The sequence below is a fragment of the Phycomyces blakesleeanus genome (genome assembly GCF_001638985.1).
Source record: "Phycomyces blakesleeanus NRRL 1555(-) unplaced genomic scaffold PHYBLscaffold_6, whole genome shotgun sequence".
NCBI lineage: Eukaryota > Fungi > Mucoromycota > Mucoromycetes > Mucorales > Phycomycetaceae > Phycomyces > Phycomyces blakesleeanus.
The window spans coordinates 912,764-935,457 of NW_017265139.1; the positions used below are offsets into that span (position 1 = coordinate 912,764).

At 36.0% G+C, this 22,694-nt stretch overlaps 6 protein-coding genes across 6 annotated transcripts; 1 reads left to right on the forward strand and 5 right to left on the reverse strand.

The window, feature by feature from the left end:
* Positions 1–622: 622 nt before the first annotated feature.
* Positions 623–4,736, forward strand: PHYBLDRAFT_180491 (hypothetical protein). Its single transcript, XM_018438326.1, has 7 exons — positions 623–981; positions 1,110–1,219; positions 1,342–2,010; positions 2,121–3,489; positions 3,609–4,052; positions 4,119–4,340; positions 4,436–4,736. Exons 1-7 carry the CDS (start codon positions 718–720, stop codon positions 4,631–4,633), a joined length of 3,276 nt encoding a protein of 1,091 aa, XP_018294070.1. The 5' UTR covers positions 623–717; the 3' UTR covers positions 4,634–4,736.
* Positions 4,737–4,793: 57 nt separating this feature from the next.
* Positions 4,794–8,300, reverse strand: PHYBLDRAFT_180492 (hypothetical protein; the record flags this gene model as incomplete). The annotated part of the gene is made up of 12 exons (XM_018438327.1): positions 4,794–5,727; positions 5,807–5,865; positions 5,926–6,225; positions 6,294–6,340; positions 6,411–6,713; positions 6,797–6,856; positions 6,923–7,021; positions 7,107–7,320; positions 7,450–7,622; positions 7,746–7,847; positions 7,951–8,014; positions 8,170–8,300. The coding sequence occupies 12 exons, from the start codon at positions 8,298–8,300 to the stop codon at positions 4,904–4,906; spliced, it is 2,376 nt and encodes a 791-aa protein (XP_018294071.1). The 3' UTR covers positions 4,794–4,903.
* A 1,748-nt stretch (positions 8,301–10,048) lies between these two features.
* On the reverse strand, positions 10,049–12,703 carry PHYBLDRAFT_132117 (hypothetical protein). The gene is made up of 7 exons (XM_018429469.1): positions 12,363–12,703; positions 12,150–12,165; positions 11,954–12,050; positions 11,701–11,880; positions 11,182–11,513; positions 10,973–11,095; positions 10,049–10,910 (listed from the first exon to the last, which is right to left on the reverse strand). Exons 1-7 carry the CDS (start codon positions 12,604–12,606, stop codon positions 10,238–10,240), a joined length of 1,665 nt encoding a protein of 554 aa, XP_018294072.1. The 5' UTR covers positions 12,607–12,703; the 3' UTR covers positions 10,049–10,237.
* Positions 12,704–12,846: 143 nt separating this feature from the next.
* On the reverse strand, positions 12,847–14,873 carry PHYBLDRAFT_180494 (hypothetical protein; the record flags this gene model as incomplete). Its single annotated transcript, XM_018438328.1, has 3 exons — positions 14,199–14,873; positions 13,620–14,020; positions 12,847–13,529 (listed from the first exon to the last, which is right to left on the reverse strand). The coding sequence occupies exons 1-3, from the start codon at positions 14,828–14,830 to the stop codon at positions 12,847–12,849; spliced, it is 1,716 nt and encodes a 571-aa protein (XP_018294073.1). The 5' UTR covers positions 14,831–14,873.
* Positions 14,874–16,363: 1,490 nt separating this feature from the next.
* On the reverse strand, positions 16,364–17,443 carry PHYBLDRAFT_166009 (hypothetical protein; the record flags this gene model as incomplete). The annotated part of the gene is made up of 5 exons (XM_018435351.1): positions 16,364–16,506; positions 16,711–16,729; positions 16,834–16,898; positions 16,975–17,042; positions 17,343–17,443. 5 exons carry the CDS (start codon positions 17,441–17,443, stop codon positions 16,364–16,366), a joined length of 396 nt encoding a protein of 131 aa, XP_018294074.1.
* Positions 17,444–21,592: 4,149 nt separating this feature from the next.
* On the reverse strand, positions 21,593–22,456 carry PHYBLDRAFT_59569 (secreted cell wall surface anchor family protein; the record flags this gene model as incomplete). Its single annotated transcript, XM_018440520.1, has 1 exon — positions 21,593–22,456. The coding sequence occupies one exon, from the start codon at positions 22,454–22,456 to the stop codon at positions 21,593–21,595; it is 864 nt and encodes a 287-aa protein (XP_018294075.1).
* Positions 22,457–22,694: the final 238 nt, after the last annotated feature.

The window sequence follows — 22,694 nt, forward strand, 5'->3', positions numbered from 1 at the left end:
GGGGGGGGGGGGGGGGGGGGGGGGGAAGTAAAGTAGTACATCCAAAAGGCAGTTTTTTTTTAAAAAAAAGGTCAAATTACGCAAACTTGACAGAAAAGGAAATATCTTGGATAAAATTCCCGCGATCTTATCAGCCCAAAATACCAAAAGATATCAATATAACATAGGTACATACAAAACAATTATTGACCAGAGTAATCAGTGATGTAGTTACAGTCCTTACTGGATCGAAATCAAATATATATATATTGAAACAATTGAATAAAATGGTAATAGTAATAGTGCTTATTAGCACAAGATATCCAAACCAAGTTTATTTGAGCAACATTTCAATAGACATCTTTGGTAGACAAATACACCAATTTTATAATATACATATATGAATATGAAAAAAGAAAGCTTCTTCTTCTTCTAGTATATATAGATAGTTTGTAGGGATTTGATAGACAATGTACTTTCGAGTACCTCAATTGGTGTAATATCTATGAGATAATTTTCCATTTTATTATTAAACTAATCTCTATATATGTATAGTAGTTATTCTTTAAAATATAATATAATATAATTTTTTTAAAAAAAAATTATAATTTACAAGATATTCCTACCTTGCCTTTGTCTTTTATGAATATATCACACTTGACATAGAAAAGATTTTTTTTTGTATATATCTAAAAGAATAAGAATAATAATAACGAGAAAAATATTAAGATAAAGTAAATGGGTGTTCAGAATCTTTGGACACTTACTGCTCCCGCAGCACGTCCATGTCAACTCGAATCACTGCGCAATCGTAAATTAGCAGTCGATGCAAGCATTTGGATGTATCAATTCGTACGATCGATGCGCGACAAACAAGGGAATCCAATGCACAATGCCCATCTCCTTGGATTCTTTCGACGAATCTGCAAACTCTTATTTTTCAATATAAAGCCTATTTTTGTGTTTGATGGAGGTGTACCTGATCTCAAAAAGCATGTCATTGTAGGCCTCTTCTATAATATAATTATATAATTATATATTTGTATATGTATAATTGAGTACAATATATGGGCTACCTTTTTTTTTTCTTTAAAAAATAATAATAATAATAATTTATATTTTGTTAATAGAGAGAAAGACGGTTAAGACGAGAGGGCGCATTAACGAGTATGAAGCAGGTGGCAGGAAAAATTTTGAGCGCCCAGATGAAATCCAGAATCTTGTTAGAAGAAGAAAAGAGGTAGGCGCTTTGCTTTGCCTTGCCTTGTTGTTTTTGATTTTCTCTGTTACTTTATTATATAAAGAAATATTATAACGTCTTAATGTCCCTTCTAACTCTATACCTTTTCTTATTTCTGGTAGACGTAACGAAAATGCAGAAAAAACCAACCAACCTAAAGAATTGAATTCATCGGTAACATCAACTGTTGTAAAAAGTCTCCAACAACGGCATCTCAATGATCCCTATGATCTTCCAAAAGCTACCAAAAAACCAGCCGACTTTGATCAGCGATTGGCAACCCACGAAGAGATTGCATCGTTTGTCAAGGAATTCAAACCCTCAGAAATTGACTTTGATTCAGATGTATTCCAATCGCTTCCGCATGAAATACAATACGAAATCATCCAAGATATCATGATAAGATCACGCCAGACTTCGTGGGATCGCCTGGATCAAATGCTAAAGAATTCTAAAGATCCATTAGATTTTTCAAAGCAACAAATCAAACAATTGGCTCACAGAAATGAAATGACACAGCGGTTACTGACCATGAATTCTCCAGCACTAAAAAATGACGAGGCAACCCCTTTACGTATCGCAAGTGAACGAGGACGCGCCTATATTCTGTACAAAAACGAGAATCCTGATGAAGGGCTAGGGTGGCGATTACCTGGTCTATTGACTCCAGAATCTACTGTTGTAAAAGATGACAAAAGCAACAAAAGCGATGAAAATGATGATGACAGTAAAAGCAATGAAATCAATGAAGAGGATGAAGTGGACGAAGAGATGGAAGTGGTGGTTCCTAGGTAAGCATAATCTATATCATATTATGCATATATACATACATACATACATATATATATACGATAGAATACCGGCAAATAAAGCCAATAACGGTATGATGTGTCTGATATAGCACATCAGACAAAGTAAAAGACGCCATAATGGCAAACCCAGAACTTGCTGCCATGATGACAGGATTCTTTAATGATGAAGATGAAGAGAAGGAAGAAGACGAGAATGAAAATGAAGACGCCTTATCTAATGATATTCCCGCAAATTTTCAATCGATGGATGCAAACGATACAGATGATGAGCCCTTGTTTGACATTCCTTCAAAACCTATATCCGATGCACGAACACAACCACAACCACAACCACAGCAACAAATCTCTCTTCTCGATGATATGGATGCATATGCCCAAGATGATGAGACAATGCAACACGTCCTGGAAAAAATCTATGGAAATAATATAATTTCTTTTGAAGAAGAAACCAAGCCAAAAGAAACCAAATCAGAAGAAATTGACGAAGAAAATTTAAGTGCAAGAGAACTCTACAATCTGTGGCTATCACGAGTTCCGGATTCTTTTATATATATGCATTCATTCAACGATGAACACAAGCAACTGATTCACAATGCTGTATTTACTGACCCAGTCAATACTATAAAATCTCAACGAGACTCGGTTCAAAAGTCTCTTGGAAAGACAAGAGATAGTAATGAACTGTCTATTGAAGCTCATACTTTTCATATTCGTATGTTGGAATCTGTCATTGCATGGAAATCACACATGGAAGAAAACATATCATTTCTCGAATATGCAGAATCATTACCACAGGACTCTTTGATAATTGACAAAGACGCAATGGTGTTGGACGAAGATGAAGACGAAGAAGGCGAAATGAGATTTGAAGAAGCAACGTCTTTGCCCATTCCTCCCACTGTCGGTGCTCAATCGGATACTTTATACAAAGGATCGGTTGACCTGGTCTCTTCTATACTTGGCGATAAAGTCCCTACTACTGAAGACTTTGCAGAAGAAGATCCTCAGTCCAGGAAAGAGCCTGGGGGCACTAACGAAGTCCAACCAAAAGCTCAAGATGGTCCAGATTTTGATATTGAATCTAGTCTGACCGAGAATTTTATTTCCGAGGACATAAAACACAAGCCAATCTCGGATGTAAAGTTAGAGTATCTTGAACCTAAAGAAAATGTCGAGACAGATTTTGAGCAGATCATAAAATCTAAATCCGAGGAGAAACCCAAAGAGAATATTGATGCTCTAGACGAAAGTGATGAAGATGATCCGGATGAAGAACAGATTATTGATATGGATGAAGAGCAAAATGAATATGCACGTTTTATTTCTGACATAAAGACCAAAGATATTGAGAGTGTGCGTAAAGAGCTTGATGATGATATGGAGAAACTCAATCTTCAATTAAGCAAAAAGAAAGGTTTATCTGATGAAATCACACAAAACATGATTCAGGATATACAGGTAAATTAGAGTGTCCTTACACTTGCATAAACTTGGGTTATAACAGTATCAAATATAACCCACCCGTACAGCAGTATGTTCTATCCAATAACAAGCATAATAATCATAATAATTATCAGGAACTGCTACGATTGTTTGGAATTCCGTTTATAGTGTCTCCGATGGAAGCAGAGGCTCAATGCGCTGCTCTTCTCGAATCATCTGCGATCGAAGGAATCATTACAGACGATTCTGATGTATTTCTTTTTGGAGGAACATGTGTTTACAAGAACCTCTTTAGTCAACAAAAATATGCCGAAATTTATAATATGCAAGACATTAAACGGGAAATGCAGCTCGATAGGCGCAAGTTGATCCAAATCTCTTTCTTTCTTGGAAGTGATTACACTACCGGTATTCCAGGAATCGGGCCTGTTACAGCACTGGAGCTCTTGGCCGAGTTCTCGGCCCCTATTGATGCAGATTATGCAATTGATGAAAATGAACCACTCGAAGCTCCTCTTGAAAGGTTCCGAGATTGGTATCGGCAGGGCAATGACACGACAGCATTTCAACGCAGATTTGTATGTTTATATAGACATATAGCTCACAAACGATACTAATGTTTATTTACTTGATTGTTTGTGTAGAGAAAGAAGCACGGAGAGCTAGAGATACCAGATAATTTTCCTGATTCATCGGTGAAAGACGCGTATTATAATCCCAAAGTTGATCGTCATCCAAGTATTCCCGAATGGAAGATGCCCGAATTAGATACCCTACGCTTGTTTCTTATGGAAGCATTCGGGTGGCCTGACAGTAAAACAGACGAATTTTTACTTCCCGTTATACGCCAAATGAATCAACGAGCGGTAAGAAACAATGTCTATGGATAGATTGATATAATGATATTAACTTTGAAAACTGTAATGTTTATCCATGTTATACGCATATGTGATATGAGTAGACATTGGGCACACAGTCTACTATCAATAGGTTTATTAGCCCATTAGAAAAAGACGAGTATCAGACGCCACACAAAACTCGTCTTCACAAAAGCAAACGTATCCAGAACGTTGTTGATCGATGGCGAAAAGCAAAGGTCAAGAAACGACCTAGTGAAAAGTGTGATTCAGAAAGACCAACAAAACAAAAGAAAGTATAATATTATATAATTATATAATTATATATTACGAGTGGATTTTCTTTAAAAAAAATTGAAACAAAAAAAATATTAATATTAATAAAAGAGTATTATTTAGAAGTGTATATGAATATGAATATGTATGTGTATAGGTATGTAAGTATGTAAGTGTGTAAGTTTGAGTATTTTCGTTTGCGTATCTATATTTTTAAGAAATGATATTTAACAGAATAGAATAGTATTCTTTAAAAGAGGGGGGGTATTGTTTGGAATCCAAAATATTATCGGTCACTATAATCCAAGAAAATTCCGGGCCTTTCGCCAATAATATCGAAAGTAGTTTCCAATAATCAACATGGTTGTGATTGACTGCTGGGAGTCATCCATCTTACGCTCTAACATTCCGATCTTCCCGTAAAACATAGACACATTGTCTTCCATGTCTTTCAAATAGTCATTCAAGACATTGAGCTCATAATGAAGTTTAGCACTGTCTTCTTCTACGGATTTTAGTCGTCTCTCTGTCTCCTGCTGATCGTCCATCACCTTGCGCGCATTAGACTGAATTTTGTCAAACTCTTTAAATCGTCGCTGATGAGTAGCACGCAACTGGTGTGCAGTCTTTTCATATTCGCGTGCCATATTTTGTAATTGATGGTAGGTTTTTTCAAGAGCCGTGTGTTGTTTCTTCAGCCGCTCATAAGACAAATATGTTTTGACATCCATATAAATTGACGGCCGATTAGATAGCATGGTTTCTGTAATATTATTGTTATTTTGTGATGGGATGATGAGTGAATAAGCTCGATTACGGGAAAGTGGGTGGTTGGGCTGGTGCAAGAAGACAGGAGAGGAAAATTGAGGAGATATTGGCGAAGATTGAATGGAAGTCGAAGATTGAGAGCCATGATGGGTGTACGCACTACTTCTGATGGCACTATCAGAAACAGAGCGCAGGCGTTTAGGTGCTTCATGAGTTGTATCATTAGATATGGTTTTTTTGTGGAGAATATCAGCAGAATTAGAGTGTACATGTTGGAATGAAAGATTCTGGGAATATGAATCTGCTTGGGTGAGGAAGTGTGGAGGATGAGCACGGACAAAGGAAGGAAGGTCTAGGTTATTTACAGTATGTAGAAACAAAACAATCGGCTTGTGTGAGCATTTATAATAAACTATCAGTTTATTATATACCTTGTGCAGTGTGTTCTGAAATACCCTTTGAAGAGGTGTTATCTGCAGTTGATTGTTGGCTACAGAAAATATCCGTATTAATGTAAATAACCCAGCTTTCAAATCAAATTACGAATTACCTGTATGTGTACATATCCTCATCAGAAGATGGGTAGGTTTCCATGGATAAAGGTGACGCCTTTCTTCCAGGCACTGACTTTGGTACTTCAGAATCTTCTTCAACTATCTGACCGAGAGAACTTGTTGTTTTCATTGGGTGTAATTGCGGTACATGTTGTTGATTGCTGGGAGCAGGCTTGGCTAAAGTAATTACTTGCTGAGCAATAGCTGGTATCTTTACAGTTGGTTTTTTATGTGATAGGCGACTTCGGTGCTCTTTCGGCTGCTTTTGTTCTGCGCCTGTAGTCCAAGGCAACGAACTATAAGCATTAGATTAATATCATTATACCATGTTATATTGTATGAGTCATGTATTCTCCTTCTTTACTTTGCTACTTTTGATAGGATCTCTGCTGCTGCTCCAGTGGTTCTGCTCTATTTAATGTTAATATATATATATTTTTTGTTTCTGTTTTAAACTCATAAAAATTAAGAAATCAATTACCGTTCTTGCAGATACGCCTTTTATCATGTGCATAAACTCGTTTGTTTGTCGCTCGTTATCACTTCCAAATCCATTTTTCATGCGAGGTCTCCATACAAGTCTTAGTGAGTCAAGAGTGGCGTGTCGACGAAATACTTCTGGGTCTGACGATTCGACGAATAGAGGCAAGTTATTTGCACCTGATATGTCTTCTAATTTAGATTTTAGGACTTTTCGCACTTTCAGTTGACTAAGAGAATATTCATTCAATTTCTCGAGTGTCTCTAGATCTATCAGTCTCGTTCTTTTTAGATTTTTGACTCGCTAAAATTGTAGTGTGAGAAATCAATATCTGAATATAGTAAAATAAAGCGTATGAACACAGGTACATTTTTGCTTTAGCTTACCTGGAATTCTTCAATATCGTATCGAAATGTCTCGAATTCAGTGAATGGATCTTTAACTGCCTGAGAAATATAAGTGTAAATATAAGTAAAACAATCAGATAGAATATATATATTTCTTTCTTTTACCGTAAATCCATAAGTTTGGAGTTTATTTCTGCATACAATAATTTTTGTGATAAGAGCTGTTAAGAGATGAGGTTCCATCCAGAATTCCTTGATTTGATACTTGGAATTTTTGTTTTTGTTTTTAGTTTTTTAGTTTCTCGATATTTTATCCAGCATTACTGAATATTATGTGTGTTTTATATACCTCTGATGACTTGTGAGGATGGTAGTTCAAGTAAAACTCTCGAAAGGCATTAATGGTGTCGTTGCATACCAACCCATCAATGTAATCTCTCGGAAGCAACTTGAAGAGATAAAGTGCAATTTGAGCAAGAATTACTAGATTGATTACAGCGTCTTCAAAGTGAACAGCGTCAGAGATTTTGTAGATTGACCTAAACTTCTCTTCCGATGCTGGACTATGCGTATGCAAAACAACGCAAAATTATTATTTGTGTCGCAAATTTAAACATGACATGTATATTTAACCAAGTATTAAGTGTGCTTGTTCATAAAAAAAAAGAAGAAAAAGAAGAAAAGATGTTTACTTTGGCTTCCGTAAGTTAAGTGCACTTCGACCAGTGCAATTCGATCGCCGAAGATTGATATTAACATATGCTTGCTTGACCCAGCCATCGAAATCTCCATTTGGTACTAGTACCATATCCATATCATAAGGAAGTTCACTTGGATCTGTTAACGTAATGTCTCCTTGAGGTGTCTAATATACGCCCACATAGATAGAAATACATGGTTAGCACATCGATTATATATACATATATATATATATATAATATCAAAAAAATCTCTTTTTCTTTTATATATAACAAAAATTAAACCATACAGATTTGAATTTTAAAGGCATGCCAGTATCAAAGAATGGTTTAATTTCTGGTCTAGGATGTTGCAAGTCGGCGGAGGTCATGGCAATAACGCATACATCAATCTACAAAATATTGCATATATGAGATTTGGAAAAAAAAAGAGAAAGAAGCTTTTATCAAACACTTTTTTTTCTAATTCTCTAGCATATATATATATATATATACCTTGTGGGTTGGGTCTCCAGTGAATACCTTGACTGTATTCGAAGGCATGGTACGATCGCACATCCTAATGAAGCATATTTTGTGTTCATTACCAATTATTTATTACCGATTGATATTATAAGCATTTTTCTCTTAAACTTTTTGGTACTTTATTATTAAAATCACTACTGTTTTCGTTGCTGCTATACATTCTTCTTTCTCCTCTTATTCATATTTTACCATTGTTCTACAATGTAGATCTGGTATCCTTGCAATTCTTCTTTTTCTGAGACAATTCCTAGACCGCATGTGGCAGCTATGGTGAGAACCCGTTTTCGTTCAACAAAGACAAATCGTTTAATATCTGCCATTAATGCGCTGTGAACAGAAATCCATCAAAAAAAGGTATCTCCCATTCATGGGTGATTTACGTATTCCGGTTTTCGCATATTGCTCACCGTCTTAGTGAGCACGCCCCCCTCCTGATGTGACTGGACCACTTTGGGGACTGGGACTGAATTTGGTGCATGCAAGATTTCCAAGGTAACAAAATGAATGAAATGGAAATGGAATTTTTTTTTTAAAAAAAAAACATATGTCCATACACCCATACACACATTTTATGGATTTCTCTATCATTATTTTTTCTTTTAACTTGAGTATTATGCTATGATTGCTCTTTGCAAATATTTATGAATACAAATAAAAGCATTCACTTCAATTTCGCAAAGAATGAAAATGAGTAATCCTGAATATTAGGTTATCTCTATGAAATAAAGGATAAAAATGCGTGCCTGTATTTCCTAAGCTCCCCCTCAAAAAAAAAAGACCAGGACCGTAGTCTTCAAACTATAAGGTAAAAAAAAAAATCAGCAAACTGTTAAAAAAGCTAGTAAATAGGATATTCACGTTTTTATAAAACATGTTAGGGCTAATTCGTATGATAAGTATACATAAAAGCGAATTATTACAAATTCTTAGGGACCAGGTAAAATTGTAGATCCTGAACACGACGTTTTATTTTTACTAATTCTACGGACACTACTTTTGGTGATGGGCACAACGCTTTATTTTTATTAATTCGAAGAACACAAGGTTTGGGTTGGACACGACGCTTTTAAATTTTACTTGTTCTAGGGACACGATATGTATAAATATTAAAATTTAGGGATACCCTGTGTTGGGCGGGAGATTAGTTTCAAATATTCTTCGTATTGTACGATTCAAAGGTGTACAGAATAAATTAGAAAATATGGGTGAAACTAGCAAGAGTCTCTATTTTGCTTATATAATGGAGAGTATATTATTGTCTTATCACCTTACCAAAAAATAAAAATAAAAAGATATATTAGGGTGTTTCAGCAGTTTTAGATGTTTATATTTTACTTTTGCGGTGGTTTAATTTGTTAAATGATTGGCTCTTACTAATCTAAATTTGAGATATTTTCAATCTATAAACAACTAAGGACTACCCTTAGTTGTTTATAGAATGCAAATTTAGATTCTCCAATTTTGCCTATGAATATTTCATAAGAAAATAAAATTAAGAGCAAAAAGAAATACGAAAGCTTTCTACAGCTTTATTTTCATATCAATTATCATTGGCTCACGTATTGAGTTACCGCAAAAGTAAAATCTAAACATCTAAAACTGCTGAAACACCCTATTATGAATCGTTAGAGCATCTCCAATACTCAATTTTAGAGCATCTTCAGCAGTCGGCTAACTTTTATTTTATCTGGGATCAAAAATTGTCACTTTTACATAAAAAAAGCCACCCCGCCCAGCAGTTAATTTTTTCTCTAACTTTTAAATAAATTTTGAGAGTGCTTTCAGCTAGAACTTTTAAATCCCTGTCAAATATAGCAGCTAGATAAAATTTAGGACCATAAACTTTTCATAAAATAAAATAAAAGGAACTGCTGGGAAATTAACTTTAGATAAAAGTCCAAATGCGATATAAAAGTCGGGATAAAAGTTACTGCTGAAGATGCTCTAATGGCTGCAGATTAAGACAAGAGTAACGAAGGCACTGTATTTCTGTATAATTCCTCTTATAATATATTAATTGGATATATATTTCTTTACAAACACATTTTATATACAGAACTAACTTTATAGTAATTTGATAATATTATTATTATTTTCGTTATTTTTATCAAATTTGATGTGTAAAATCCGGGAATATTGCAAGTGAGGGCTTTTATATATTGGATAAAGAATACAAGGATGGTATATATATATATATATAAAAGAAGGGATATTAAGCAAAAGAACAAACATATATATATATAATATTAATAATAATTTATCCTACACGGATTACATATCTACTGAAACCAGCTGCAACAAGTGCCATCAAACCACCAAATGCCAGGACAGGAGCAATACTAGAAGATTCATTGTCTCCGTCATGAATTGTGTCCGCTGCAGCAAAAATTGCCGAGGAGATGATGGCGACTGCGAATTGAGGAAAGACGATGTACATGTTGTGTACGCCCAGAATCATGCCAGCATCAAACTCCTCTTTCTGCTCTTCAAGTCGTACGACAGTCGATGATGATGGTGAAGGATGATTTGTGAGGTTTTGGGTTTGGTCTGCGGCGGCTGCTGCAATTTGGCGGCGCTCGTCTTCAAAACTCACATACTCACCCACCAAGGAAAACGGAACCCAGAGAACGATTGCCCAAGGGATACCCATTATGGCCAGGACGACGGTGGCAGCCGTGACAGATCTTACAAACCATGCTGAAAGAAGGGCACCGGCAACAATGAGGTGAGAGATGGTGTAGATATTTAGGAGTGAGAAGATCTTGACCTTTTCGAATCTTGCTGACAGATCAGGGACCACAATACCGGCAACGACAGACACGAGCGAATAACACAAAAGAGCAAATGACCCTGCCCGAGTACCCTCTGCCCAATCGTCACCTTCTTGTGGTGGGTTAGCAATAAAGTAGAGATCCGAGACCCACTGGGTGCTGTGAATAATAACGCATTATGTTTATTATATGTAAGTCCGTGTAAATATGTATGTATATACCTGTAAAACAGAAATGGAAACCATCCCATCCAGGCAAAGAATTGTGTGTTGCAGAGTGTCTGGATAGGTCGTGGCAAGAAGCGGAAGGCGCGCCAGATGTAAAGAAAGGTATTGTACCATGGCCTAACATATCCGTCATTTTTTTATTTTATTTTTTAGTATCACCTTCTTATGAGTTCCAATCTTTTTTCTTTCATTTAATTACTTACAAATCCTCGGGTTCTTCTCGGGTAAGCTTCTTTTCGTCAGTAGTGACACATGTTACAGCAAGTGTAGAGAGGAATACAACGATTGCCACCACACAGAAAGCCTTAATCTGGGAGTCACCCAGCCAGGGACAGTACTTTACTAGATCCAAAAACCCGACAAAGTAGCCAATAACCATTGCTAAATTGCTCATGCGTGCACTCCATGCGTTTGCATAGTCTTGTTGCCACAATGGTGGAATATCAAGAATAAGAGCTCTACAAATGGCCTGTACAGCATTCAAGGTAAAATCCAGAAAATAAAATGAGGTCACTGCCACTACAATGGAGTAACGCTGAACCTATATCGAGTTTGAAAAAAAAAGATGAAAAGATTAATATCGTCATGTGATTATTTCCCTCTCGTTGTCTCGCCTTTCCCCTTGCCCTTGCCCTTGCCCTTGCCCTTGCCCTTTTTCTCTTCTTCGCCTTCTTATTTTTCAAATGCCTCCTCTTTTCCCCCAGAATGTTTGATATTCTTACCTCTCTCAACAATTTCTCGTTGTTGGCATCGGGGTAAAGGTGAATAGCCACAGAGGTACCGATTTCCTTGGCGTATGCCACACCGATCATTGATAAACAAGTCAAGATGCCACCCAATACAATAAATGGGCGTCGTTTACCAAACCTGGAATTACACTTGTCACTGAAAGCACCGATCACCTAGTGTGATTTTTATAGATGTTTTTGAATATTTTTTTTTCTTTATTATTTTTGGGTTCACAAAATATCTTACCGGTTGGACGATGAGTCCGGACAATGGACCTGCTAACCATACAAGAGCAGTGAGATCCTTGGAGAGGTTCAGTGAAAGCAAATAAGGGGTTCCGTATCTATAAGCCAAAATTATCATCGTCAGAAATTTCTATATATATTTTTTTCTTCTCGATCTGGAAATTTACACAATATACATATATAGATATATAACTTACGAGAGCTCAACGGTCCCTGCAGAATATTAATTATAATATAGTAGTAGTAGTAGTAGTAGTAGTAGTATTGAATGTCATTGGATCACACACACACAAACATACAAATATATATATATAATAAGTTCAAATAAAATAAAGAACATCAATAAAAGGCAAGATGATGTCAGGAATATTGATCGCTCGTATTCTTTTTGTAACCTTTTGCTTTCTTACATGTAAATTGAACACCGGCCATACAGAGTGTGAGGGCAAGAATCTGTAAAAGACTCAAACCAGGTTCTGTCCTCAGTTCTTCTTTTGCAGGAGATTGGAATAGTTGTCCGGTAGAGTTGTATGTAGAGGCTTCAAACGAAGACCGTCGGCGTCTAACGCGAGGACGACTGACGGGTGGTTTGGCTGACTTGGACCCCGAACCATCGGCCAGCAAAGGTGTTCTTTGGTTGGCCTCAGTTGCCATCAAATATTAATAAAAATAGTAAAAAAGAAAAAAGAGAAAGGTAATAAATGAAGAAATAAGAAGAAGTAGTGGTAGTGGCAGTAGTAGTAATAGCAGTAGGAAAGAAGAGAGAGAGAGAGAGATATAAGAAACTTGGAATTTTCCTTTTATGCTTCACCACACTTGTTCTTTTTTTTTTATATACAAAATGATGGATCTCGATATGACTGCTTTTTTCTCTTTTTGGGCAAACAAGAAACTTCACCGCATATTGGTTTGCTTTATTGAAGGATTATTAATATTGTTATTATTAATACTATTATTATAATAATTGTTATAGTGATTATTATTGGTAGTAGTAGTAGCAATGGTAGTAGTAGAGTTAGTATTAGTATTAGTATTAGTATTAGTATTGGTAGTGGTAGTGGTAGTGGTAGTGGTAGTAGTAGTAGTAGTAGGATTATTGTTATTAGTATTAGTATTAATATTATTATTGGCTATAGTATTATTAAGATTGTGATTAAGATTATTATTAGAATTATTAGAATTAAGATTAAGATTATTGTTATTATTATGCTGCTGCTGCTGCTGCTGATATTGTTGTTGTTGTGTAATATTTTCTGGTTTCTGTACAGTAATAAAGTGGAAATTGCTGTAGCTGTGGTATTGTTCCATTTCTCGAGATATATCTGCCAGCTCGAGTTCAAAGGCTTTTTGTTGCTCAGGCTCAGCCGGTTGATTGTAAAAGTCGCGAATGGAAGATTTGCATTTTGTTAGTATGTGAAGCATGTCGTCCCTGAACATGACTCCGAGGCGACCACCCCACAGTCCCAATGGCAAGGATCTGTATCTTTCTTGTCTGTTAAGAGCATCTTCTGGAACCAGGTTTGCTAGCTGTCGTGCTAACCATGGTTTGAACCCGCGATCATTGGCCACTGTTGCAACTAAAATATACAAGTGAGTAAGTGAGTGAGTGAGTGATGCTTATATATATATATATATATATATGTATATATTTATGAATTTTAAATTACCTTCTTTGTTAAACTTGGCTGTAACAGGCCCAGGGGAATATATTGTAATGTCTGCTTCCATCATCTCAAGGTATCCTCCTGGCCGTAAGATACGCCAACAATCTTTGATTACTTTGGTGTATTGGTCAACTGTGAATGACAGGGCCATAAACCGGATGTGGATAAAATCAAGGGTATTGTCTTCAAAGGCACTCAGGCCATCGAGTACATTGTATCTCACCAGTTGACAGTTTGTTGGTACTGTTACTGGATCTGGGAACATATCTTCGCTATCCACCCCAATGACCTGAACGGATGGGTACTTGCGAGCAATATCAATGCACCATGATCCAGGTCCACACCCAACGTCAAGTATCCTACCATTCTTTAGATCCTGGAATCGAAATGGAAATTTGAACTCTCTACATATATTTATATTTATATTACATTATTAATTAATTAATAAATTAATAAATTAATAAATATATATATTATTTTTTTTAGTTTAAAATAATGATTACAATCTAGACGTCATTTTTACGCAGGTATTATCATTATCAAATACCATTACTATTACTGTTACTGTTACTATTATCTTACCCTTCAAAGGCAAGTTTTACTAGGTCGTTCTTGAGTTGAATTCGGTCGACTTCATCGTCATCGGATTTGAGAAAATGGTTTGGTTCAGAGGCATGTTTATGGTGATGGTATTTATGGGCTGGTGGTGGCTGAGGTTGGAGAGGATGAACAGACGCCAGAACATTATCTGTTAATATCAACTGTGGGTTGTATCTTCTGGCCCCATCACCTCCTATGGTTCCCGCTGTTTGTGTGGGGTCCGATGTATTGATTGAAAAATAATCCGCCGGTTCATCCAAGACGATTGGTGAAGGGTCGTTGATCTGGGTCGGAGAGCGTTTGGTATTTGACCGTTTAGCCTTTGAGAGAAAGGACTGAATGGTCGACTTTCCGAGATTCAGATTCAAGGTTGGCGATCGGGTTGGTTTGTGGTGTGTTCCTACGTCTGGATCGAGTGAATGGGATCTTTGTTTTTGACAGGTAACTTCATGTACCGGCGAAGGAGGCGCAGATGCAAATAATGAAAAGAAGACAGAATTCTGAAACCAGGATCTTCGTCTTTGTTTGCGAGGCATTGTAGAGTTTGATCGTCTTACTGCTGGTGGCGATGTTGGTGATTTTGGTTGATTGTCTGTGTTTGATGAAAATGGCATTACAGTAAGAATAGAAAAATATAAAGGCAAAAAAGGAAGAAAGAGAAAGAGAGAGAAAGGAAGAAAAAGGAATATAAATAAGAGAGAGAGAGAGAGAGAAGGGAGGGAGAGGGGCGTCAGTGGTGGTTTAGTGGGTGTCTCGGAGACGTAAATATGACAATATCACAAATGTAATCACAACCTGGTTTGTCAAATTAATTTTTTTTTTTTTTTTTTTTTTTGCTTTTTATTTCTAGTACAGTGTTTCCACATTTACTTGTCGCACTTTTGAAAATAAGTTGTCGGGCTATCAAATTTGGGTGTCGCATTTTCGATTTAGATTTGTTGGTAGCATAGATGTTGCCTACAAAAAAACCCCCGAAGATGCGACAGTTAATTTAATAAAGTGCAACACAGATTTCGAAAAATGCGACTAGTAGATGTGGAAACACTTTATAGTGCTTCTAACAAGTAAAGTTCCAGCCAATCATAACCGGTATCGCTGGGGAAGTCAGAATCAATATCGCTAGCCAATAAAAAATCAATTTCACATTTTCAGAAATGGAAGTCATATTTTTAGATACAGGTTTTTCGGACTCAAATGAGCTTCTTTTTTGTAAACTTTCGTGTTTTGGTGAAAATTAAATGGGAACAGTTCAAGTATCGAAATTGTGATATTTGAATACTTGGACATGAAAATAAAAATGTATGAAATATGATTTCCCCTGCCACCTTCCCTTCCCTTAGCTGACCTTGCTCGTAGAGATCGACTATATACATTGGAGTACATAGATTTAATTTATTGCTATCAAATTTTTGCTGATTTTAAATAAAACAAATATGATACACAATCATATTTCATAATTCTTATTTTCATGTCCAAGTATCCAAATATCACAATTTCGATACTTGAACTGTTCCCATTTAATTTTCACCAAAACACGAAAGTTTACAAAAAAGAAGCTCATTTGAGTCCGAAAAACCTGTATCGTGTCACATTTGCTTGAAATGATGTAGTGTCACCATGATTTTTTGACACTCGAATATAATTAGATAAATATCTTTGCCCATTTTGTAAAATAAAGTATAATTCAAGGCAGAGTTGGTGTTTCTTTCGAGCAAATTAAGGTCTCTTTCCATGATAGTCGTGAGTGGTTAATTGCTGTGAAAAAAGCGTAGTTTGGGGAACGAAAATAGTGATTTTGCAATTTGTTCCTCATCAAGTTGCAATAATCCTGTCGTATTTATATCCGATTATTTGGTAATTGACTTTCCCACATATCCAATCGAGACCCAAGTTGCGTCCATATTATTCATCTATTGCCAAAAAGGCCAGTGTTGTTTTATTAATGTTTGATGCTCCATGATGCATTGACCTTGGTCTTGTAAATATGACGGCCTTTAACTGGCCTATCATTCACACTCGTCGACGTTCTAAGTAAAGTTATCGCCTGTGATCAATTTACTGAATCCCAAAGGTAACAAAATAATTTGATTTGGCTGAATTTCTCTTCAAACACAAGTATCGCTCATACAATCAAGGCAGGGGAATTGTCAGAGAATCATAAGTCTGTCATGTCGTGCAAGACCCGTAATCAAATAAACTCTTCGTTTAAGCTGTCTTGAAATAGAGAGAATGAATGTGTCCAGGATGTTTCCAATGTTCCAATTCCCGTAGTAATTTGCATATTGTGTATCTTTTGCGGATAAAATAAAGTTAACAACAACAACAAAAGAAACCCGAGGATTACATTGACAGGTTAGGTACAATTATATATAAATATATATATTATTAAATTGAAATAATTCAAAAGAATTTACAAAAGGCAAATTTGATAGCTAATACTGGAGCGCGTCAATATAATCAATGCTGTATACAGTACTATAACTAAAGACTGTACCAGTCTCGGCAATTAAAGTCTATAAATCAGATATAGTCCATTTTGTCCCACTTTCTAAAAAGATTTAAAAGCAACGTCTGATTAACCTGTAATTTATAATAATTAAAACATAAAGTCTCTTACTCCAGCAAATGTCACCGCTTTTACTGTAAGCCGACGATGGCTTAAGAGAACGAATAAAATACCCTCTGGAAAGGTTAATTGGTCGTTGTGTTTTTTTTTTAAAAAAAAAATTCGATTGTTTTGATTGCCCTTTTATTTAACTCTTGAAGCTATCAGTGATTCCACGGGGCCTACTTTTTTCTTGTGGGACACGACGTTTCTGTTTATTACTGCGATTTTTTGTTTAAAAAATAAAATAAAATAATAATTGTAGCACATTTTTGTTGAATTTGCTAAAATAGAATAAGCATCTTTTTATTTATTCGTATTTTATTCCTATACATTTTCAATTGAACGGAAATAGATGGATTAAAAGGCAATTTGAGAGAAAAATCTTCTTTTCAAAGATTCTCATGAATACACGGCTATTTTTATTTTCTTGCTGTTAAATAATATTAATAAGGACAGTAATGATAAGAAAAGACAATACGTCTTTTACCATGAGTCTAAATATTTGTGTGTGTGTTTACGATTGAGAATGTACTTCTTGTAAGCCTACTCTCATAAGTTGGGCCCAATAAAGGAAAAGACAAGACAAAAGTATAGGACCATTGACTTTATTTACAAGCATATATTTTAATATCTATCCAAAGAAGGTGCGTAAGACTTGAACTTTTGTATGTCTCTATCAAGAAATGTTTTGCTGGCAAGGTTTGGTAAAATAGAAATAAGCTCTCGTTCTGCATTGCTTATTTACTTTATTAATGTGTTTCATATCTTCCCCTTCTTTATCTCCTTTTCTCTTAATAATATTTATTAACAAGATTCATCTGGTCATTTAATTGTAATTTTTATTTTGTTTTTTCATTGGTCGAATGAGATGGGTGTTGAACTAATAGAGTAAAATATTTTAGACCAATCAGAGTCGATTATTCTTCATTTGAATCATCTGTCCATACATCACTGGTACTTTTTGTTGAAAACAAACAGAGAAAGGATCATCAAAGTGTCAATAAAGTGTAAATATATATAATTTTTTTAGAGAGAGAAAAAAAAAAGAAAAAGGCCGTTATTTAGACTCAATTTATACCTCTTTATATTTACCAATTTGTTCTTCTATATCTTGGGTTGGCTTAGCTTGGCTTAGCTTGGCTTATAATATTATGTGAGTTGCCACCGAACCAAGTCATTCCAAATAGCCTTTATATAAGAATATATGTATGTAAAATATTCGTGCTAGAGAAATGCAAATTATTGAGGTGACAATAAAAAAAAAGTAATAAAGGTACATCTGATGACGCTAGGTATATCCACAATAGGCAATTGATAGACGTCATGGTTGTCAAAGAATCATCTCGCTATTCAGGACCTTCTTTTTTAACTCTTCATTTTATTTTCCCGCTTAAAGTTAGGTGATTAAGGTAAAAGCAAAAAAATAAGAAAAGAAAAGAAATCAATAACCTTTTTTTTGGTTTTGTTTCTTCTTCTTCTTACTTTACTTCTTTGGACTCCTTTTTGTACAAACACATAAAGATAGATAAAGAATGAATACCATATCTTCTACAAACACTATGCTGACGTCTTCAGATAACTCTACCTCAAGTTCAAATTCCTCTCGAAGAATATCACAGCACATCACCGATATCGTATCCGGAAACTCTTCCAATCGAACCAAAAACCATTCGATGCCTCCTACTCCAAACCCCTCGGAAATAAAGCCTAGTGAGATGACTATTGAAATCGAAGGAGGTCACCAGCTTATCATTCGACCAAATAGAGTTGTACGAGGTAAGATGTACAAGATATTTGAATCTGGTTTGAAATACATACATGGTATATAAATATTGATGAATCTATTACTTCTTTTTATATAAAGGCCACGTTGTATTGATAACTATGGCGCGTATATACGCCAGTCAAATACGTATAAAGGTAAGATGATAAAAATTCCAACAGCAACAACAAAAATAGTTTGAATTAAAAAAAAATGAAAAATCGATAATAGTTTAGAGCTGAAGAGACTGCAACAGTCAAGGTGCGAGAGTCTGGATTGGACACCAAGATTGACCGCATTGACCAAATGACAACCACATACTTTGAAATTGACTCAAAAATATGGGGAAGTGAAACTAGTGGTGAGTAAAGCATTAAATGAAAGAGTTTTGATATGATATAAGCCCTACACTATTCAAAGGCTAGGTTTATTCATCTCTCTATATTTATATGCGTGTGTTTTCGTAGCATTCTCACTCAATCCATGGCAAGTTATTGAACCTGGAGAGCATCGTTATCCATTTGCAATGAAGGTACAGTAAAAAGCATGATTGGTTGATATGTATGGGAGTGTAATGAGTTAAATTAGTCTCTTGATGAGGGAAGAGAGAGAGAGAGAGAGAGAGCGAAAGAGAGGTTTCAGTTTCTCTTGTATTGATTTGATTTGATTTGGTTTGTATCATATGATGGCGATAAAAAATGATTTCCAGTTTCCAAACGTAAATTATCCTCCTTCAATGGACGACCTCCCTGGATTCAGCATTCGTTACATATGGTCAGCTCACCTTGATGCACCTTCCTTCCACCCAGGCTTACGCAGCAAACCCCATGTCCTTCCCTATCGTCCAATTCTCTGTGCACCTCCCCCTGAAGAATGGACGTTCTCAGACATCATCTACAAAGACAAGCGATCTGCCTCTGCTCGTGTCAATGCATGGTTCCCCAAACAAGTCTATTGTCCAGGTAAGAAATAGAAAATACTTTGTTTATGGTCAAAAGTCATGAATTTGGATCAAGATTACTTATCCGAAACAACAATCCAGATGAGGCTGTTTCATTAACTGTAGACATTGAATGTCTGCCGAGTGATCTTGTGGTGACTGGAGTCAATTTCACACTTCGCAAACATCACGAAGGAAAACTGCTGCTACAAAAGGGAACTGCACATCGATCCTCGGTGCGTATAATCAGCCAAGCTCCGGCTGTTGTGCCTGGCAACAGTGGTTCAGTACGTGTACCAATTCATTTCCAGATCCCCACTCGTCTCGTATCTCCCTCTTTTGCGTCAAAACATCTGCGGGTCTACTATGACTTGGTATTCCAGATCCAGTTTGAAAACCCAGGATCGATTCTCAAGTCCACACACACCGCAGATTTGGTGGTACCGATCGGCATTGCAAACTTACCTCATGATCATCTCTTGCGCATTCCGGACCTCACTGCTGTAGTATCCTACGAAAACTCCAAGGAAGCACCCATGTTCTTTGACCCTTCTCTGACCGAACCACCAGCACAGTCGGGTATTCCAAGCGAACTCTGGGGTCCTCTTACAGCGGCCTTGGCAACTCCACCCACAGCATCTCCTCCAAACTACTTTAGTATCCCTTGCCTGCCACCTCAATTGATGCGCAAAGAACGCGTAGAGCGGATAGTGTTTACAAGCCGGCTGGTCAAACCTGGCTTTTCACCTGAATTGGGCGAACCAATTGTGCTGACCGATGTTAAAGATGAAGAATGGTAAAATGTTTATTGGCACTGGTAACCAACCCACCCATATATATATATATCTTTCTGTTTGTTTCTCCCCCCTCCAAGTTTGTTTATTCTCCGTTAATAGTATTAGTATTAGTATTAGTATTAATATTATCATTGATACTAGTGTTATTAAAATGTATATATAGTTTATATTATTTACATCATTGAGTCAAGTGTTTGTGTGCATATGTATGTGTATGTATGTATAGTGTCCCTACACAATTGGGCATAGAAATCTATATTTTCATTTCATTTCATTTTGTTTTGCTTTGTTTCTTTCTTTTAACAAAGACTACAGATATTTCTTTATTTGGTGTTCGTCAAATGAGATGATTTTCCCTTGATACCCAATGGTTTTACAGCAAAAGAAAAAAGAAATAGTATCAAAAATTGAAACAGGCGAATATCTAGTTTTTCAATAGTTTATTATTTTATAAAAAGGTCAAAATTCAAAAGATACTTTTTTGATTTGTTCATATTTATTTATTTATTTATTTATTTATTTATTGATTGATTGATTGATTGATTGGTTTAAATTCTTTTTTTTTTAAAAAAAATGTTTAATAAACATTTATGTATATATTTATTCATATATTTCAATAATAAGGTAAGGTAAAGAATTGAATTGAACCCACATATTGACTGGCTAGTTAACTAGCTAGAACCAAAGGAGGGAAAAAATAGGAGAGAAAGATGACAACTGTATGTTACAAGACAAAAAAGAAAGAATAAGATAAGGATAGTGTTTCCACAAAAACAACAAAAGAAATAAAATAAAATAAAATAAATTTAATATATATGTGTGTGTATGCATGTACACTTCTTGAAAGAAGCAAGAAGTATATCCACATACACATTTAATATATATAATTTGTTCTTCTTCTTTTTTTCTTTTTTTTTGTTTGTCTTTTTTAATTGTAGTACACTACGGAAACTTTTGGATCAATATCTTTCTTTCTTCTTTTTGATTTTGGTTTTTTTTTTGGTTTTTTTTTTGGTTTTTTTTGGGTTTGTTTTGTTTTGTTTGAAATACCATTAGCTAAAGGAAATAATGAAAAGAAGAAAGTAAGGGAATAAAGAAGCAAGTCAAGGAAGGAGAAAATTAAGGAAGAAAAGAATATCCTGAAAGAATAAAATAAAAATGAAAAGATAAGAAAGCCGGCCTATAAGGGTTTTCTTCTTCTTCTTCTTCGACTTCTTTTTCCTCCTCGTTTCCTTCTTCATTTCGATTAAGAAGATAAGCGAGTGTTAGTTAATCGATGTTTGCAACATCAATGCTTGCGGCAGTAGGAATCTTGGGGATATCGGGAATCTTGGGGATATCGGGAATCTTGGGAGCTTCGGGGGTAGTAGAACCATTAGGAATGGTAGGTACATCAGGAACCTTTGGAATATCCGGGGTACCAGGGGCGGCAGGAGAGTTTCCGGCCCGTGTAAAAAGACTACGGGCAATAGGAGCATCCCTACCGGATGATCGCTCAATGGATCTGGGTTCATTGGCTTCATTTTCATAAGGAGAGACGTCAGTTGTGGTAAATTCTTGCTGGATGGTAGGACCAGCGTATATGATCACACTAGCAGGTTTTGCATTGGCTGTCTTACCATTCTGTGCTGGTGTCCTGGTGGACGAATCAACCGAAGTGAACTTTTCATCAATCTTGGGAGAAGAGTTAACAGTGACACCAGACCTCTTGGCATGATTACTCGGTCCGTCATCTCTGGCGGGCCTGGTAGACGAGTCAGTGGAAGTGAACTCATCGTGAATACTAGGAGAAGAATTTATGATGACACCAGAACGCTTGGCATGATTATTGGATCCAACATCCTTGGCGGTTCTGGTCGATGAGTCGATCGAGGTGAACTTTTCATCAATCTTGGGAGAAGAGTTAATAGTGATACCGGACCGCTTAGCATGGTTCTTGGGTTCATCATCCTTGGCAGGTCTGGTGGACGCATCTGTGGAAGTGAATTCCTGGTGGATGCTCGGAGAAGAGTTGACCGTCACACCGGAACGCTTATCAAGACTTTCGCCGGCTGCTCTTTCTGAAAGTGGAGCGGCTTGGGCCGTGATTGCTACAAGGATAACCAGGGCAGCTGTCAGGTAGTATATTTGCATTTTCAAGGCAAGTGAGAAGAGGAAGCGAGCTGTTGGAGATGCCCTTGGACTAAATCATAACCCTTTGATATTTATATGATTTTTTTTTATCTATTGTCTTACTTGGCTCTTTTTCTCTCTCTCTCTCTTTCTCTCGCTTTCTCTTTTTACAACAGTTATATACAATATACATAAAAGAGTAAAGATTCCGAAAAGTACCTTGTGCTGTTACTAGGGACGCCTGCATACTGATTAGCAG

What these genes read in the sequence shown, in the direction of transcription:
- PHYBLDRAFT_180491 (XM_018438326.1), top strand. Translation starts at nt 718, where the DNA reads ATGGGTGTTCAGAATCTTTGGACACTTACTGCTCCCGCAGCACGTCCA. An exon ending in ATGGAAGTGGTGGTTCCTAG is followed by an intron (nt 2,011 to 2,120) that starts GTAAGCATAATC and finishes TGTCTGATATAG; the next exon opens with CACATCAGACAAAGTAAAAG. An exon ending in GCCAAATGAATCAACGAGCG is followed by an intron (nt 4,341 to 4,435) that starts GTAAGAAACAAT and finishes TGATATGAGTAG; the next exon opens with ACATTGGGCACACAGTCTAC.
- PHYBLDRAFT_132117 (XM_018429469.1), bottom strand. Translation starts at nt 12,606, where the DNA reads ATGGCAACTGAGGCCAACCAAAGAACACCTTTGCTGGCCGATGGTTCG. An exon ending in CCGGACTCATCGTCCAACCG is followed by an intron (nt 11,881 to 11,953) that starts GTAAGATATTTT and finishes AAATCACACTAG; the next exon opens with GTGATCGGTGCTTTCAGTGA. An exon ending in TTTCCATTTCTGTTTTACAG is followed by an intron (nt 10,911 to 10,972) that starts GTATATACATAC and finishes TATTATTCACAG; the next exon opens with CACCCAGTGGGTCTCGGATC.